We start from the raw sequence: 20,050 nt of genomic DNA on the forward strand, positions 1-20,050 counted from the left end.
CCCATCTCAACCCCCTCTCCACTCCTCTGACGTCACCGACACGCTCTTTGCTGACTGGCTCCGGGCCTAGGGAAGAAAATCTGGCCGACCTAGAGCCTGGAAGGGGAAAGTGGGAGAGGGATCCCACACCAGAACTTTAGTGCTGACAGCCGCCGCAGAGCTGACTGACCTCTCCCACACTGTCCATGTGATAGACACCTTGGAAAGCAGGCTGATCAACAGTAAGAAGCGGCAGGTAGATTTAAAAACAAGAAACTCAGGTCTCATTCCTGGGCCCACACTCTTCCGTTACTCGAGTTTCCTGGGAATTACCGAGTGAGGAAAGTGGGCGAATATGAGTGAGAGAAAGACAGAGAGCCCCCGGAGGGAACTTGGGGATTAAGAAAAGACTGCATTAAGGTTGGACTGGAAGAATAGAAAAAGCAAAGTCTTGAATGCCTACGTTTATGGAGATGGGGAAGGAATTGATTCTGGAAGGCCACCAGAGTGCCTTGAAAGATATTAATAATGGTCTGTCTTTTAGGCTAGGTGATTGGTATATGGAAGTTTAATTTTGTGTATTGTTCTATGATTATTTTAACATCGTATTCTAACATGTGCATTAGTGTGTGTGTGTTCAGTGGTGTCAGACTCTTTGTGACCCTTCTAACGATAGCTCGCCAGGCTTCTCTGTCCATGGGGCTTTCAGGCAAGAATACTGGAGTGGATTGCCATTCCCTTCTCCAGGGGATCTTCTTGACCCGAAGATCAAACCCACGTCTCCTGCATCTCCTACACTGGCAGGCAGATTCTTTACTACTAATACCATCTGGGAAGCCCTCTATGTGCATTACATATTCTTTTAAATGTATGGATTAAACCATTTTAAGTGAAAATCAAATCAATAGATTGAACTGGTAATATCTAAAACAGAATGTGAAAGGTGTTGAACCCACCCTGATTATGGCTACTATTAGCAGAAGATGGTGGACACTGGAAAAGATATTAGACATGTAAAGAAAAAGAAACAAGAGGTTGCTGGTAAAAATGGACCAGGACCTGTAGAGTTGGTATCTGTGATATGAATCATTTTTCAAGGCCAGAGTAGCTATATGCTGTGGAAGTGATCCCAAGTTTGCCCTTCATACTCACATCCATCATTCAGTCATTCATCTATGGAGTACCTGTTCATTCCTGGGGGTGGAATCCAACTATATAAAACATGTCCCCTGACCTCAGATACTTATTCTACTTCGGGGACTTAAAATCAAGCTATAATGTAGGTGTGATACAGTATCCAAAGCTAGCCCTCTACCTTCTCTCTCTTACAGATGCAGCTCTTAAAAGGAGACCCTGTGCATGTACCATGGGGCCTCTTTGTAGTAGAGGCAAGGGACTTATAAAGCTTTATCCCCTAAGTTACAAATTGTGCCCGAGATACCTTCTGCTTTAGAAGTACCTTGGGTTTCATTAGCTAGTGGGCCTGGAGAAAGCAGGGAAAGCAGGACCCATAAGGACAACCAAAGATGAACTTAAGGGGAGAAATAAGGATTCCCCCAGGCTGTGTCCATCTGTGCTCATAAAGCTAGGAGGGCAGACAGGAATTCAAACACAAGAAGGAAGCGTTTGGTTTAAAAATCAAATGTTGGGGTCACTGTTAGCTGGTTAAAGCAGGGATAGAATTAGCTGCAAAGTTCAAGGAACCTCCACAGAGGAGGAAATCAGATTTATTGGTGGACAAATGCATAACTTATTGGGAGATGAAGAAAGATGTTTTAGGATGAGTGAAATAGAATCAGTTGATGAATCTAATCATTTATATATTCAATTGTTTAATGGGTTTACTTGACTGAATTTGTATTATCTGTGCTATTCTGGGGCTTTGCAGGTGGCACTCGTGGTAAAGAACCCGCCTGCCAATGCAGGAAACATAATGAGACTTGGGTTTGATCCCTGGGTTTGAAGATCCCCTGGAGGAGGACATGGAAACCCACTCCAGTATTCTTGCCTGAGAATCCCATGGACAGAGGAGCCTGGTGGGCTGTGGTCCATAGGGTTGCAAAGAGTTGGACACAACTGAAGTGACTTAGTGTGTATGCAAATGCTATTTTTAATTATTATAGTAATACATACAACAATTCAAAGGAAGTAGATGCTTACTCCTCAGAAGAAAAGCTATGACAAACCTAGAAAGCATATTAAAAAGGCAGAGACATCACTTTGTTGACAAAGATCCATATAGTCAAAGCTATTGTTTTGCCAGTAATCACGTATGGATGTGAGAGTTGGACCATAAAAAAGGCTGAGTGGTAAAGAATTGATGCTTTCAAATTGAGGTGCTGGAGAAGACTCTTGAGAATCCCTTGGACAACAGGGAGATTAAACCACTCAGTTCTAAAGGAAATCAATATTCATTGGAAGGACTGATGCTGAAGCTCCAATACTTTGGCCACCTGATGCAAAGAACTGACTCACTGGAAAAGACCCTGAAGCTGGAAAAGACTGAAGGCAAAAGAAGGGGGCAGCAGAGGAAGAAATGGTTGGATGGCATCACTGATTCAATGGACAAGAGTCTGACCAAATTCCAGGAGATACAAAGCCAGTGCTCTAGGACAACCCAGAGGGATGGGGCAGGGAGTGGGGTTCAGGATGGGGAGACACCTGTGCACCCATGGGTGATTCATTTTGATGTATAGCAAAACCCACCACAGTATTATAAAGTAATTATCCTCCAATTAAAATAGATAAATTAATTTTTTAAAAAAACCTCCAGGAAATAGTGGAGGACAGACGAGCCTGGTGTGCTACAGTCCATGGGGTCGCAAAGAGTCAGGCATGACTTAGTGACTGAACAACAACAGACTTATATAAGGAGAACGAATACTGTTCACCTCTTCCTTTCCTATGCAGTCAGTGTTAGCTTGTTGAAATGTGGCCTCCATAGATTTTCAGGATGAGAAACCCAAGTAAGACTGTAGGTGTTGCGAGAGGGCATCAGAGGGCAGACACACTGAAACCATAATCACAGAAAACTAGCCAATCTGATCACACAGAACACAGCCTTGTCTAACTCAGTGAAACTAAGCCATGCGTGTGGGGCCACCCAAGACAGATGGGCCATGGTGGAGAGCTCTGACAGAATGTGGTCCACTGGAGAAGAGAATGGCAAACCACTTCAGTATTCTTGCCTTGAGAACCCCATGAACAGTATGAAAAGGCAAAATGATAGGATACTTAAAGAGGAACTCCCCAGGTCGGTAGGTGCCCAATATGCTACTGGAGATCAGTGGAGATATAACTCCAGAAAGATGAAGGGATGGAGCCAAAGCAAAAACAATACCCAGTTGTGGATGTGACTGGTGATAGAAGCAAGGTCCAATGCTATAAAGAGCGATATTGCATAGGAACCTGGAATGTCAGGTCCATGAATCAGGGCAAATTGGAAGTGGTCAAACAGGAGATGGCAAGAGTGAACGTCGACATTCTAGGAATCAGCGAACTAAAATGGACTGGAATGGGTGAGTTTAATTCAGATGACCATTATATCTACTACTGAGGGCAGGAATCCCTTAGAAGAAATGGAGTAGCCATCATGGTCAACAAAAGAGTCTGAAATGCAGTACTTGAATGCAATTTCAAAAACAACAAAATGATCTCTGTTCATTTCCAAGGCAAACCATTCAATATCACAGTAATCCAAACCTATGTCCCAACCAGTAACGTTGAAGAAGCTGAAGTTGAACGGTTCTATGAAGACCTACAAGACCTTTTAGAACTAACACCCAAAAAGATGTCCTTTTCATTATAGGGGACTGGAATGCAAAAGTAGGAAGTCAAGAAACACCTGGAGTAACAGGCAAATTTGGCCTTGGAGTACGGAATAAAGCAGGGCAAAGACTAATAGAGTTTTGCCAAGAGAACACACTGGTCATAGCAAACACCCTCTTCCAACAACACAAGAGAAGTTTCTACACATGGACATCACCAGATGGTCAACACTGAAATCAGATTGATTATATTCTTTGCAGCCAAAGATGGAGAAGTTCTATACAGTCAGCAAAAACAAGACCGGGAGCTGACTGTGGCTCAGATCATGAACTCCTTATTGTCAAATTCAGACTTAAATTGATGAAAGTAGAGAAAACCACTAGACCATTCAGGTATGACCTAAATCAAATCCCTTATGATTATACAATGGAAGTGAGAAATAGATTTAAAGGACTAGATCTGATAGACAGGGTGCCTGATGAACTATGGAATAAGGTTCGTGACATTGTACAGGAGACAGGGATCAAGACCATCCCTGAGAAAAAGAAATGCAAAAAAGCAAAATGGCTGTCTGGGGAGGCCTTACAAATAGCTGTGAAAAGAAGAGAAGTGAAAAGCACAGGAGAAAAGGAAAGATATAAGCATCTGAATGCAGAATTCCAAAGAATAGCAAGGAGAGATAAAAAAAGCTTTCCTCAGTGATCAGTGCAAAGAATTAGAGGAAAACAACAGAATGGAAAAGACTAGAGATCTCTTCAAGAAAATTAGAGTTACCAAGGGAATATTTCATGCAAAGATGAGCTAGATAAAGGACAGAAATGGTATGGACCTAACAGAAGCAGAAGATAGTAAGCAGAGGTGGCAAGAATACACAGAAGAACTGTACAAAAAAGAGCTTCATGACACAGATAATCACGATGGTGTGATCACTGACCTAGAGCCAGACATCCTGGAATGTGAAGTCAAGTGGGCCTTAGAAAGCATCACTACGAACAAAGCTAGTGGAGGTGATGGAATTCCAGTTGAGCTCTTTCAAATCCTGAAAGATGATGCTGTGAAAGTGCTGCACTCAATATGCCAGCAAATTTGGAAAACTCAGCAGTGGCCACAGGACTGGAAAAGGTCAGTTTTCATTCCAATCCCAAGGAAAGGCAATGCCAAAGAATGCTCAAACTACCGCAAAATTGCACTTATCTCACATGGTAGTAAAGTAATGCTCAAAATTCTCCAAGCCAGGCTTCAGCAATACGTGAACCGTGAACTTCCAGATGTTCAAGCTGGTTTTAGAAAAGGCAGAGGAACCAGAGATCAAATTGCCAGCATCCACTGGATCATCGAAAAAGCAAGAGATTTCCAGAAAAACATCTATTTCTGCTTTATTGACTATGCCAAAGCCTTTGACTGTGTAGCTCACAACAAACTGGAAAATTCTGAAAGAGATGGGAATACCAGACCACCTAACCTGCCTCTTGAAAAACCTATATGCAGGTCAGGAAGCAACAGTTAGAACTGGACATGGTACAACAGACTGGTTCCAAACAGGAAAAGGAGTACATCAAGGCTGTATATTGTCACCCTGCTTGTTTAACTTATATGCAGAGTACATCATGAGAAATGTGGGGTGGAAAGAAGCACAAGCTGGAATCAAGATTGCTGGGAGAAATATCAATAACCTCAGATATGCAGATGACACCACCCTTATGGCAGAAAATGAAGAGGAACTAAAGAGCTTCTTGATGAAAGTGAAAGAGGAGAGTGAAAAAGTTGGCTTAAAGCTCAAGATTCAGAAAATGAAGATCATGGCATCTGGTCCCATCACTTCATGGGAAATAGATGGGGAAACAGTGGAAACAGTGTCAGACTTTGTTTTGGCGGGCTCCAAAATCACTGCAGATGGTGATTGCAGCCATGAAATTAAAAGACGCTTACTCCTTGGAAGGAAAGTTATGACCAACCTAGATAGCATATTCAAAAGCAGAGACATTACTTTGCCAACAAATGTACATCTAGTCAAAGCTATGGTTTTTCCAGTGGTCATGTATGGATGTGAGAGTTGGACAGTGAAGAAAGCTGAGCACTGAAGAATTGATGTTTTTGAACTGTGGTGTTGGAGAAGACTCTTGAGAGTCCCTTGGACTGCAAGGAGATCCAACCAGTCCATTCTAAAGTAGATCAGTCCTGGGTGTTCATTGGAAGGACTGATGCTAAAGCTGAAACTCCAATACTTTGGCCACCTCATGCGAAGAGTTGACTCATTGGAAAAGACTCTGATGCTGGGAGGGATTGGGGCCAGGAGGAGAAGGGGACGACAGAGGATGAGGTGGCTGGATGGCATGACCGACTCGATGGACATGAGTCTGAGTGAACTCCGGGAGTTGGTGATGGACAGTGAGGCCTGGCGTGCTGCGATTCATGGGTCGCAAAGAGTCAGACACGACTGAGCGACTGAACTGAACTGATAGTCAAAGCTATGGTTTTTCCAGTTGTCATGTATGGCTGTGAGAGTTGGACCATAAAGTAGGCTGAGCACCGAAGAATTGATGCTTTCGAACTACGGTGCTGGAGAAGACTCTTGACAGTCCCTTGGTCAGCAAAGAGATCAAACCAGTCAATCCCAAAGAAAATCAATCCTGAATATTCACTGGAAGGACTGATGCTGAGGCTTAAGCTCCAATACTTTGGCCAGCTGATGTAAAGATCCAAGTCATTGGAAAAGACACCAATGCTGGGGGAGATTGAGGGCAGGAGAAGAAGGGGACAACAGAGGGTGAGATGGTTGGATGGCATCACCGACTTGACGGACATGAGTTTGAGCAACTTAGAATACAGTGAAGGACAGGGAGGCCTGGTGGGCTGCAGTCTGTGGGGTCTCAAAGAGTCGGACATGACTGAGCAACTGTGCAACAACAGTAAAATTCCGAGTAACAGACTTAATGTGTTTCTGGTACTTAAGAACATGGACTGCAATACTAGACTTCCTGGGTTTGAATGGTTAATCGATCTCTTACCACTTATGTGACTTAACCAAGTAGCAAATCCTCTGGCCATCAAGTTTTCTGTTTTTTTTTTGTTGTTTGGTTTCGGCTATTTTTAAAATTGGAATAGTGACAGCACATACCTCAGTGGTTTATTGTCAGAATTAAATAATGTATATAAAGCATTTATAATGATGCTTGGAGCCTGGTCAGCACTATATCGTTACTACTCCTAAAATTACTATTATTAGTTTCTCTATCCATATAAAAGTGGGTTTGTGTCCTACATATTGCAGTGATTTGAAATTTTTACTTCAGATGTATCTGGGACATTCTTCTAGGTATGAAAACTGGATTTAACTCTATTCTTTGTAATAGCTTTGTAATACCAATTATCATACTTTACTCGAACATTTCTCCCTCTCAAAACTTGTCTTGCCACATTCACAGCATTGCTATCAGATCAGGGCTGACACAGTAGCCTCACTCACAGTGCAGGAAAGGGGAAAACTGACGTAGAGGGCGTGCTCCGGTGTTTCTTCCCAAACCCCACTGCCCTCAGGCCACCACCCCTCTAGCCCAGGAACCAACTCAGCAGGAAATCACCCCTCTTCTCCCTTGTTCCCTACTTTTCAAACCTCCAGACCACCTGTCCATGCCTTTGGTCACTTCTCCACAGATATTTCTTCTCCCATGAACCAGCTTAGAGTACAGCTAGAGAGAGAAAATTACGAGTCCCCTGCTCTAGGCGACTTCAGAGTATCAACACTACCGACAGTATGGCAGCTGTTGCAGAGTGTGTATGGGTGGTGGGTAGGGGCTGCACCCCAGGGTCTCACGGTGGACACCATGGCCTGTCTGGGGGGTACGGGGAAGTTGGATCAGCAATCCTGCACCCTCGGGAGTCAAAAACTGGTTCTGGGAAGCCTTCCTTGTCATCTGTCCATCTCCACGTCTCGGTTTGTCGTGTATCTATCTATATTTGTAGTTTTGTGTAGTGGTGAGCAACCTTGTATGTGTGTCTTTCATACTGCTGCTCTGATTTTTGTAAGAAAGGTTATTAGGTTTGCTGGTCTGAGGATGGGCACACCTTTGAAACTGAGTTGCCCCTGTCAGATTGCTTTCAGATTCTCAGGCCTTTCACAGACCGTGTTAGTGTTTCCAAAGCCTCTGGGACATTGGGATGTCAATTATCTTCATCTTCTCCTCCTCCTCTTCCTCTTTCTTCTTTGCCCCCTTCCCCACTTCTTTTCATATAAGCTTATGGAAAAACATATATGTTATTTCAATTTCCTGTGAGATTGAGCATATTTCCATTGATTAATTGGCTATTTAAGTTTCCTCTTCTGGACGGCAAAGCGTTTGTCTACAATGCGGGAGACCCGGGTTCCATCCCTGGGTCGGGAAGATCCCCTGGAGAAGGAAATGGCAATCCACTCCAGTACTATTGCCTGGAAAGTCCCATGGACAGAGGAGCCTGGTAGGCTACAGTCCATGGGGTCGCAAAGAGCCAGACACGACTGAGCGACTTCACTTCCGACTTCACTTTCTGTGACCAGCTTCTCTTAGAAGGGGAGGATTTTGGTGGCTTGAAAGATATGGGAGTGGGAACCAGAAGAAAGAGAATGGAAAGAGAATCTCAAGTTAAAGCAGAGCAGGCCCAGGAAGGCCAAGTATCCTGGAAGCTGCTGGAGACACGCTGGAAAGTGAGGAGCAACCAGACCTGGAGGCCTTAAACCCCAGGAGGAAGCTCAGATTTTCCCCTGTGGGCAAAGATGAAGCTCTGGGTCTTCTTTTCTGGGAAATAATACAATCTGTGACTGTAGAAGAATAAAGGTGAGAACAGATACTGATGACGTAGAAGCCAGATGCTTTTGTCCAGGAATGAATTACTGAGGACCTAAACTAGGTTAGCGGAAGCGTGTGTTGGAAACCATGATGGACAACGCTATGGCCAGCTGGATGTGGAGCAGGAGGGAGAGGAGACACAACTGTGACTCCTTGTGCTTGCTGTCCCGGCTGATTGTGGACCCCAGGAGGAGCAGGGGCAGGACAAGCCCTCATTAACCAACTCTCTGCTGATTGTATCTTCTCTGTGGGGTGCAGATTACTCTTTAACAACTAGGGACCTCGAGCTTATGGAATTTACCCAAGAGGAGCTAATTTGGAGGGGGAAAAGTTAAGACTTTGTAGTTTTGAGACAGTTACAAATGGCAGAATGTACTTTCAGTAGGGCTCTTGCGTTTATTAGTTATGTCAGGACCAGGGCCTTTGCATCCGTGGCTTGGGGAAGGCACAGACAAGGGCTATGCCAAGGATTTTTTCAAGAACCCATCAAAATATTTAACTAAAGATAATCAGTAGTGTTAGTATTGGCTCTAAAATATGAACTCTATAAAAATCAAAGTCAATAAATACTTAATCCAGTGTTGGTAAAAATCTAACATTAGATTTTTTTCACTTTATAAGAGTTTCCTATTATCAGATCAGATCAGATCAGATCAGTCACTCAGTCGTGTCCGACTCTTTGAGACCCCATGAATCGCAGCACGCCAGGCCTCCCTGTCCATCACCAACTCCCAGAGTTCACTCAGACTCACGTCCATCGAGTCAGTGATGCCATCCAGCCATCTCATCCTCTGTTGTCCCTTTCTCCTCTTGCCCCCAATCCCTCCCAGCATCAGAGTCTTTTCCAATGAGTCAACTCTTCGCATGAGGTGGCCAAAGTACTGGAGTTTCAATACACATACTTAAATAGTTACTCTTAATCAAGTAATTTTAAGCGAAGATTTATATACACACACACACATACACACATATATATATATGTATAATAAGTAATTGATACTCATATACATATAAATATATATATATTTATATATATATGGGCTTCCCTGGTGGCTCAGACTGTAAAGAATCCACCTGCAATGCACGAGACGAGGGTTCTATCCCTGGGCCGAGAAGATCCCCTGGAGAAGGGAATGGCAACCCATTCCAGTATTTTTGCCTGGAGAATCTCATGGACAGAGAAGCCAGGGGAGCTACAGTCCATGGGGTCACAAAGAGTCTGGGTGACTAAGCACACACGCATGCATTTATATGCATTTTATATATATAGTAGTTTGTTGTTTAGTTGCTAAGTTACATCTGACTGTTTTGCAACCCCATGGACTATAGCCCACACAGTGTGTGTGTGTGTGTGTGTGTGTGTATAAAATTACTCTTAATCTAGTAATTTTAAGCAAAGATATATATACACATATATCTGTGTGTGTGTGTATATATATATATATATAAAATATACTTTAGATCAAGTAATTTTAGGCAATAAAATAAATAATGGAAGGGCACTTAACCAATGCTATTCCTTTCATCTTCAAAACAGTCCTGTGTGGTAGATGCCATTTTTCCTACTTAATGAATGAGGAAACCAAGTCTGAGAAGTGTTGCCTGATCTCAGTTAGTAAACAGCAGAGCTGAGATTCAAACCCAGACAGCCTAACTCCAGAGCCTAAGCGTGTATTAATAATTGCTTTGCCATCATACCTTGAGTGAGACAAGGAAAAAGAGGTAAGGGCCAAAGATAAACACCTAAGGAATCTCTGCATTTTCAGAAGAGGGAAGGAGAGGCCAGGAAGGAAGCGATTCAAGAGGTTGCAGACCATGAGCCTGGCCATAAGTTTAGAGGTGGTAAGAGCCTCGGGGACCAGGGAGCAGCATTGTCCAGAGCCACTGAGTGGTCACGGAGGATGGTGAGGACTGGTTGTCCTGACTGTTAAACAGTCTGTCCATGAGGGAAGTGCTTCAGTAAAGGGCACATAGAGGAGGTCAGAGTGCAGAGTGACCTTAAGCAGGGAGCTCAAGGTGAAGAAGCAGAGGGTTTTTGTGACTGCACATCCATCAACATATACACCTTTTGCTGCTATGTCTGGGTGCAAGTAATAATCTGCTATCAATTCATAATGTATTACTTTCTGCTTTTGGTTTTCTGGGCCTACGCTGAGATTAATATGATCAGTGTGAGCGCCGAGTGGGGTGGAACGGGGGTGGGGAGACAGCGCGCTGCACCACTGTGTTGCTTTCCTGTGGTTGCTGTAGTAAAGTGCCACAAACTGAGTAGCTTAAAACAACAGAAATGTATTCTGTAGCAGTTCTAGAGGCTTAGATGTTTGAAATCCAAGTGTTGACAGGTTTGGTTCTTTCTGGAAGTTCTGAAGGAGAGTCTGTTTCATGTGTCTCGCCTGCCTCTGGTGTTCACCGGCAGTCTTTGGCATTCCTTGGCTCATTGAGACATCACAGAGACCCTGATACCTGCCTACATGTTCTCATAGCCTGTGTATCTCTCCCTGGGTACCTGTGTCCCAATTTCCTCTTCTTTTAAAGGCTCCAGTCATTAAATTGTGTGCTTAGTCACTCAGGCATGTCTGACACTTTGCGACCCTTTGGACTATAGCCCACCAGGCTTCTCGGTCCATGGGATTTTTCAGGCAAGAATCTGCAAAGACTCTATTTCCAAATAAGGTCATACAGGTACTGGGAGTTAGTACTTGAACGTATGTCTTTGGAGACACAGTTCTGCCTTTGTTCTTAACTCCTGTTTGTTTCCTTCTGTGACGGAAATGCGTGGAGCTCACTTAGTTTGACAGTAAGAGTGTTAATGGACAGGGCACAACAGGGTCTCCTGGGTTGGAGACACCGACAGCCTTGAGTGCTTGAGTGCTTGAGTCTGTTCACAGCGTCGGTCTCATCTGCTCAGTGGGAAGAGCTGCCCCAGCTAGGGAAGAGTGAACTGCTTGGCTCGTTTGTTTGTTTACCGATTCTTCACCAGGCTGAGTCTTTGCTTTCCTCTCTGCAGAAGCCGGTCCAGCCATGGCGACTCCGTCTGCTGCCTTCGAGGCCCTTATGAATGGAGTGACAAGCTGGGATGTCCCCGAAGACGCCGTCCCGTGTGAACTGCTTCTTATCGGAGAAGCCTCCTTCCCGGTGATGGTGAATGACATGGGCCAGGTCCTCATCGCGGCCTCCTCCTATGGCCGAGGCCGCCTGGTGGTGGTGTCCCACGAGGACTACTTGGTGGAGGCCCAGCTCACTCCCTTTCTCCTCAACGCAGTGGGTTGGCTTTGCTCTTCCCCCGGGGCTCCCGTGGGTGTGCACCCCTCCCTGGCACCTCTGGCCAAAATCCTGGAGGGCTCTGGAGTGGAGGCAAAGGTTGAGCCCGAAGTGAAAGACTCCCTGGGCGTTTACTGCATTGATGCCTACAATGAAACCATGACTGAGAAGTTAGTCAAGTTCATGAAACGTGGAGGAGGCTTGCTTATTGGAGGCCAAGCCTGGGATTGGGCCAACCAGGGCGATGATGAAAGGGTTCTGTTCACGTTCCCAGGGAACCTCGTGACCAGCGTGGCCGGTGTGTACTTCACCGACAACAAAGGAGACACGAGCTTCTTTAAAGTCTCTAAGAAGATGCCCAAGATCCCAGTCTTGGTGAGGTGAGTGCATTAGCCCATGGGACGTTGGTCCCAGATTAAAAAGCAGACACATGGCTTCTGTCTTCAGGCTACTCCAAGGCTAACAGAAGAGAATTTGGCATTCAAACATAGATTCATCATAAGTCAACCAGAGTGTTAAAATACCCTGAGACACAGGAACGGCAGGGTCCCTTGTTGCTGCTACATTTTCAGACCAGATTACTTAGCTCTTGGATGGGAGAAACTCCTTAGTAACCATTGTGTCCCCCAGCATCTAGCTTATAAAATGTATAGTGTAGTGTAGTAGTGTTACTCGCTCAGTCGTGTCCCACGCTCTGCGATCCCACAGACTGTAGCCCGCCAGGCTCCTCTGTCCATTGGATTCTCCAGGCAAGAGTACTGGAGTGGATTGCCATTCCCTTCTCCACAGGATCTTCCTGACCCAGGGATCGAACCCGGGCCTTCTGTGTTGCAGGCAGATTCTTTACCATTTAGCTACAGGGAAGACCTAGTAAAATGTATATATTGCTGAATCTCAGGGTTGGCATGACTGATCCAGGAAGGTCATAGGTCAAGGTTGCTTGCAAATGAAATATAAGGAAAAGGAAAACAAATAAAGTCTAGAGAGCTTTCAGAAAAGTTTTGAAATATCCAACCAGATGGGATTAGGATGGAAGTAAGAGCTAGAGAGTGTTGGAGAAGACTCTTGAGAGTCCCTTGGACTGCAAGGAGATCCAACCAGTCCATTCTGAAGGAGATCAGCCCTGGGATTTCTTTGGAGGGAATGATGCTGAAGCTGAAACTCCAGTACTTTGGCCATCTCATGCGAAGAGTTGACTCATTGGAAAAGACTCTGATGCTGGGAGGGACTGGGGGCAGGAAGAGAAGGGGAAGACAGAGAATGAGATGGCTGGATGGCATCACTGACTCGATGGACGTGAATCTGAGTGAATTCCGGGAGTTGGTGATGGACAGGGAGGCCTGGCGTGCTGCGATTCATGGGGTCGCAAAGAGTCGGACACGACTGAGCGACTGAACTGACTGAACTGAAGAGCTAGAGAATTCAAAAGCTGAGATACAGAAAGGTGGCACATCTTTAACCTTAGAGATGACTTTATCTCTGGGAGCAAAAGACATGATGATGGAGAATGAAGGAGGCAGGTGATAGATTCAGGGACAGGCTTCATGGAAAGTTCTTTGAGGACATCACCCAACCTGTTCCATTCACATTGTCCTCCAGCACCTCATACAGTATTGAACATGGTTAGTAGGTGCTCAGTAAACACGTATTAGATGGATGATTGGATGGATGAAGAAAGAGATGAGAAGCTGGAGTAGTCCTAGCAGTAGAAAAATCACACCAGGCCATGCCTTATATTGTACATGAAAACTCTCAGCATCCTTGGAGCAAAAAGCATAGGTATTTCTGATGGGTGCAGAGTGAGGTGAGGGTGGACTGGGTGAGGAGGGCACACCAGGTTTAGTATAGAGACTTTGGGGAAGATCTGTGGCCTCTCCTTGGCATGGTACTCCTGGAACACCCCACAGCTCCATACTCACATGTGCAGTGAGAAAAGAGTTATTCAGAGACACAGAGATTGATCAGGTTGATCAAACTTCTGCTTACAAAGATCTCCATTCTACGGAACAGCAAGGTAAAACCTGAGCCTCATTCCATTAACAGCATAATCCCCTTTAGTTAAGTTAGTTTCCTTAAAAGATGTTTTTCTCTATCAAAATCATACCTGTTTTTTCTTTGGTTATGCCTGTATCTCTCTGAATCTGAAATTTTTTCCTTTGTGGTTAAATCATGTGTGTGTGTGTGCATAGAAGTGGACCCACACATTTCAAACCTGTGTTGTTCAAAGGCCAGCTGTATTTTTGAATTATGATTATTCTTCATGGCATACTATTTTAAACTACTTTTTCAATATTGCTGGATCCCTTACTTTCTAATTTTTATTTTAAAATTATTAAATCATAAACCCACAATGTAACTGTTTTCATCTCTTTCCATTCATTCATAATTTTATACCCTTGTCATCTTAATATACATGCTGTTTTGAATTCTGCTCATACACATTTTTCATTCTGTGTAATTATTAAAATTATAAAATAGATTACATTTTATGTAATCTTTAAAAATATAAAAACAATTATATATTATTACATTCTGTGTAATCTTTAAAATTGGCATTTATGTGAATGCCAATATATACCTCATTTATTTAATCATTTGGTTTCTATTGAAGCTTTGGATCTTTCATCAGTCATCTTGTAACTATGTAATACTGTATTACATATCGTCAGTTCATTTTAGAAGTATCAGACAACACTAGACACCAACATGCTTCTATTAGAATTCAGTAACAGAGGTTCTTTCCATCACTGGCCATCAAGTTCACATTGAAAGTCCCTGTGGATTTAGTTACTCTGCCCAAATGTCTTGCTATTTATTTTTAAACCCACATTTGAACATGCAAGTGTGAATTAAGATAGCTTTGACTTTGTTACTTGTACATTTCTTATTAAAATACATTCTAAATAAGATCTTAGGGTAAACTTTCTAAGAGTAAACTGTCCACAGGCCTTATCAAAATGAATCAAATTTTCAACAGAAGAAATTACTACTTTTATGATCATAAAAATAAAACCCTAAGTGATAAAGCCTTATGATCCACTTTTAGCCTGGTAAGAACACCCACAGATGTCAGGACACAAGCCTCAGAGTCACTGCCCTTACTTCCTGCCTAGAAAGAACCATGGTCTCCTTGTAGGGTACTAGCCACCACGTGGCAGGAGGAGAAAGGGACAACAGAAGATGAGATGGTTGGATTGCATCACCATCTCAATGGACATGAGTTTGAGTAAGTTCTAGGAGCTGGTGATAGACAGGGAAGCCTGGTGTGCTGCAGTCCATGGGGTTGCAAAGAGTTGGATACGACTGAGCAACTGAACTGGACTGAAGCCACCGTGTTGCCGGTATGACCACACCACCAGACTCTGTTCACTGAGCAATGTCTACTCTTCCTTCTACTTATCCTCACTGGCCTCCACTCTGCCTCCAGCTCTGAAGGCAGTGGCTGTTGCACTTTGTGTGCAGAGCCACCTTTCTATTACGCATTCATTCAAACAAATACTGGGTCCACTGTCATAAACACAGCCTCATTTCAAGACTCAGGATTCTAGTAAGAGATTTCATATCTACTGGGAAAAGCACCGTTTTAGTGGAGGCCAGCTTTTGGTTCAGTTCAATTTAGTCACTCAGTCATGTGTGACTCTTTGCGACCCCATGAATTGCAGCACGCCAGGCCTCCCTGTCCATCACCAACTCCCGGAGTTCACCCAAACCCACGTCCATTGAGTCAGTGATGCCATCCACCATCTCATCCTCTGTCGTCCCCTTCTCCTCCTGCCCCCCATCCCTCCCAGCATCAGGGTTTTTTCCAATGAGTCAGCTCTTCGAATCAGGTGGCCAAAGGATTGGAGTTTCAGCTTCAACATCAGTCCTTCCAATGAACACCCAGGACTGATCTCCTTTAGGATGGACTGGTTGGATCTCCTTGCAGTCCAAGGGACTCTCAAAAGTCTTCTCCAACACCACAGTTCAAAAGCATCAATTCATTGGTGCCCAGCTTTCTTTATAGTCCAACTCTCACATTTGGTGGCTCAGATGGTAAAGTGTCTGCCTACAATGCGGGAGACCCAGGTTCGATCCCTGGGTCGGGAAGATCCCCTGGAGAAGGAAATGGCAATCCACTCCAGTACTCTTGCCTGGAAAATTCCATGGACAGAGGAGCCTGGTAAGCTACAGTCCATGGGGTTGCAAAGAGTCGGACATGACTGAGTGACTTCAATTTCTTTCTTTCTTTCTTTCACTTTCACTCACATCCATACATGACTACTGGAAAAACCATAGCCTTGACTAGACGGACCTTTGTTGGCAAAGTAATATCTCTGCTTTTTAATATGCTACCTAGGTTGGTCATAACTTTCCTTCCAAGGAGTAAGCATCTTTTAATTTCATGGCTACAATCACCATCTGCAGTGATTTTGGAGCCCCCAAAAATAAAGTCAGCCACTGTTTCCACTGTTTCCACTGTTTCCCCATCTATTTGCCATGAAGTAATGGGACGGGATGCCAGGATCTTACTTTTCTGAATGTTGAGCTTTAAGCCAACTTTTTCAATCTCCTCTTTCAGTTTCATCAAGAGGCTCTTTAGTTCTTCTTCATTTTCTGCCATAAGGGTGGTGTCATCTGCATATCTGAGGTTAATAAGTTCCTAGATAATGTCTGTTGCTTGCTCTAAAACCTTGAGCAACAGGTAAGCCTCATCTTTAAAGCAGGATTAATAATGACTACCTTTAAGAGTGGTTGTAAGAATTCAGTGAATTAAGAAACACGTTCAAAGTACCTGCTGCTGCTACTGCTAAGTCACTTCAGTCGTGTCCGACTCTGTGCGACCCCAGAGATGGCAGCCCACCAGGCTCCCCCGTCCCTGGGATTCTCCAAGCAAGAACACTGGAGTGGGTTGCCATTTCCTTCTCCAATGCATGAAAGTGAAAAAGCGAAAGTGAAGTCGCTCAGTCGTGTCCGACTCTTAGCAACCCCATGGACTGCAGCCTACCAGGCTCGTCCACCCATGGGATTTTCCAGGCAAGAGTACTGGAGTGGGTTGCCATTGCCTTCTCCTCAAAGTATCTAAAATGCTTTGTTTTGACATTAGCCTTCATGTTACGGTATATAAGCATATGAGGTCATGAATATCGTTTCCAACCATTGAGATATACCTGGCATCCATCGTTATGCTGCTTTGCCCCAAGTCATGTGTTCTACTCCAGTTGTATAAGCTATTGATATTTTAACTGATACTTTTCCTATTTCCTCCATCAAACTGAGGCAGCAGCAGCAGGACCAGCTGCCATGTTTTATCCTCTTTATGCATTTAACCAAGCAAGGGCTAGACATGGAATTGGCATTACCAATAAAGAGACTTATGCTGATTAAACATATCATTAGATAATCAGTCTAAGGGAGGTTCCGGGAGACTCAACAATAGTTTGCTCTATTTTTGGATAAGAAGGCCCTTGTCCCATTTTAACACAAATCTCAGGCTTCTGTTAAGAGTTCTTGTTCTGTGTTTGTTCATTCATCCATTCATTTAGGCCAGCATTTTTGTTGAGTATATGCTGTAATCTCAGGCATTATTTCTTATTTCAAGAAAATTATTTCCAGAGATCTGAGAATCAGAAGTGCAGAAACATCTCCAATAACCAGCTTGGAGGAAATACAAAAAACAAGTGCCTGTTGTAGGAAGAAGTCTGTGATATCTAGGTTCAGTAGAACTCAGAAACCTGAGGTTGCAGCTAGCAATTTACGCACCGTGACTTAGCGTGTGCTTTCCACTCTCTTTCTCTCTTTAAATGGAAAGTACTTGAGTATAATAGAAGGTCCTTGACCTCATTTCAGCTATTACTCCATTGAGAATGGTTTTCAGTCTTCAGTGATCTGTGTATATTCACAATCATTAGAGATACAGAGAAAAGAATGTAGAACAACAGTCATGCTTTGAAATGTCCACATGCTCCAAATTCCTTGGCTTGAAAACACTCCTATGAAACCTGAACCGGCAGACATTAGAAATTGATGCCCAGAGAAGGCAATGGCACCCCACTCCAGTACTGTGGCCTGAAAAATCCCATGGACAGAGGAGCCTGGTGGGCTGCAGTCCATGGGGTCGCTAAGAGTCGGACACGACTGAGCGACTTCACTTTCACTTTTCACTTTCATGCACTGGAGAAGGAAATGGGAACCCACTCCAGTGTTCTTGCCTGGAGAATCCCAGGGACGGGGGAGCCTGGTGGGCTGCCATCTATAGGGTCACACAGAGTTGGACACAACTGAGGCAATTCAGCAGCAGCAGCAGCAGAAGTTGATACCATATATAGATAGATAGATAATCTCCACTTCATTTTGAAAGATAGTCAAGGGATATTGTATATAAAACAGTCTTTTGAATTCCAGATTAAGAAGATTTCAGAATTTTGAAAATTGACTATCTACGTGAAATAAGTAACCTGCCAAATTACTGAAGATAATCAACATGAATATGAGTCCCCAAGTAGTTCTGAAAATAATTGAACTCAGGTCTCCTGCATTGCAGGCAGATAAAATATCTGAACAGATATTAATAAACTTATTTGTAACAAGGATCCACAAGTCCTTGGAAGTCATTGCTAGGATAGATAGAATGCTAACTGCCAACGTTAAAGTCAGGTCATGACCCAGCAAGGTGGGGTGAACATACATACCTACCAAACCTTGTGCTTCTTACTACATTCCTAGCCATTTATAATAAAATTGTATTAACTGGTTCTCACAAAACTAGAAGTTTTTAGAGAGTGAATTCAAGTGGGAAGATGTGCCACTTTAGAAAAGAAATTGCTAAATCACAATTGAGTTTTCTTTTCCTTTTTGTAAACATTTTCCCTTCTGCAATTTCAAAATAAATGCTTACTGGGAAAAAAAGAAATAGTCCCAAAGGATGAAAAGTAAAAAGTGAAAGACCTTCATCCCCCACCTCTGCCTCCTACTAATTCTTCTGTCCAGAGGTAATCACTGCTTATAGTTTGCACTGTGTCTTTTTTGATACTAACTCTATATGAACTCTTTCAGAAATAAGAGGAGAGGAAAGTTTTTGTAGTTTGATTTATTAAACCAGTATTTCTCTGATATTAAAGCCAAAGAAAGACATTGTAAGACAAGAAAACTCAGAGCAATGTCCCTCATGAACATAGATGCAAAAATTCTTAATAAAATATTGTAAATAGATGATGATATGTAAAAAGGATAATCAGTTCAGTTCAGTTGCTCAGTCGTGTCCGACTCTTTGCGACCCCATGAATTGCAGCACGCCAGGCCTCCCTGTCCATCACCATCTCCCGGAGTTCACTCAGACTCACGTCCATCGAGTCAGTGATGCCATCCAGCCATCTCATCCTCTGTCGTCCCCTTCTCCTCCTGCCCCCAATCCCTCCCAGCATCAGAGTCTTTTCCAATGAGTCAACTCTTCGCTTGAGGTGGCCAAAGTACTGGAGTTTCAGCTTCAGCATCAGTCCTTCCAAAGAACACCCAGGGCTGATCTCCTTCAGAATGCACTGGTTGGATCTCCTTCCGGTCCAAGGGACTCTCAAGAGTCTTCTCCAACACCACAGTTCAAAAGCATCAATTCTTCGGCGCTCAGCCTTCTTCACAGTCCAACTCTCACATCCATACATGACCACAGGAAAAACCAAAGCCTTGACTAGATGGACCTTTGTTGGCAAACTAATGTCTCTGCTTTTGAATATGCTGTCTAGGTTGCTCATAACTTTCCTTCCAAAAAGGATAAGACATCATGACAAATAAGGCTTGTTCTAGGACTGCTTGGCTGGTTTAACATTCAGATATCAAATTAATTCACAGTTTATTTTCTTAATGCAAAATAAATGAGAAACATCATATAATTCAATAGTTGCACACAGACAGAAAAAAAGAACTGACAAAATTCAATATCAAATCATGATAAAATTTCCACAAAGCAGAAATAAAAGGAAACTGCTCAGTGTGATGAGTCCTCTTTGAAAAGCCGATAGCCAAGAGCATACTTTCTGGTGAAATACCCTCAGATTGAGAACAAGGCCAGGAAGGATATTTTTATATAACATTGTACTTAAGTTTCTAGCCAGTGCAGTAAGGCAAGTAAAAAAGCATAGAGATTAAATTTAAGAAGCACACCTATGTTTGTTTGCAGAAAACATGATTTTCTATGTAAAATATTCTTAAAACTGCAAAAAAAAAAAAAGCCACTGTAATGAGTT

General features: G+C 43.4%; 1 protein-coding gene across 5 annotated transcripts in view; it reads left to right on the forward strand.

Moving 5' to 3' along the window:
- Positions 1-20,050, forward strand: part of TCAF1 (TRPM8 channel associated factor 1) — a 51,314-nt gene that overhangs the window by 14,370 nt on the left and 16,894 nt on the right. For all 5 annotated transcript variants that reach the window (XM_086398285.1, XM_086398288.1, XM_086398286.1 and 2 more), the window contains one exon: positions 11,578-12,211. In XM_086398285.1, coding sequence (XP_086254411.1) covers positions 11,592-12,211 — 620 coding nt within the window. In that variant the 5' untranslated portion in view covers positions 11,578-11,591. The remainder of the gene's footprint in view (positions 1-11,577; positions 12,212-20,050) is intronic.

The sequence above is a fragment of the Bos grunniens genome, chromosome 4, assembly GCF_055505025.1.
Source record: "Bos grunniens cultivar Pamir isolate PY7600 chromosome 4, Bosgru_T2T1.0, whole genome shotgun sequence".
NCBI classification, from domain to species: Eukaryota; Metazoa; Chordata; class Mammalia; order Artiodactyla; family Bovidae; genus Bos; species Bos grunniens.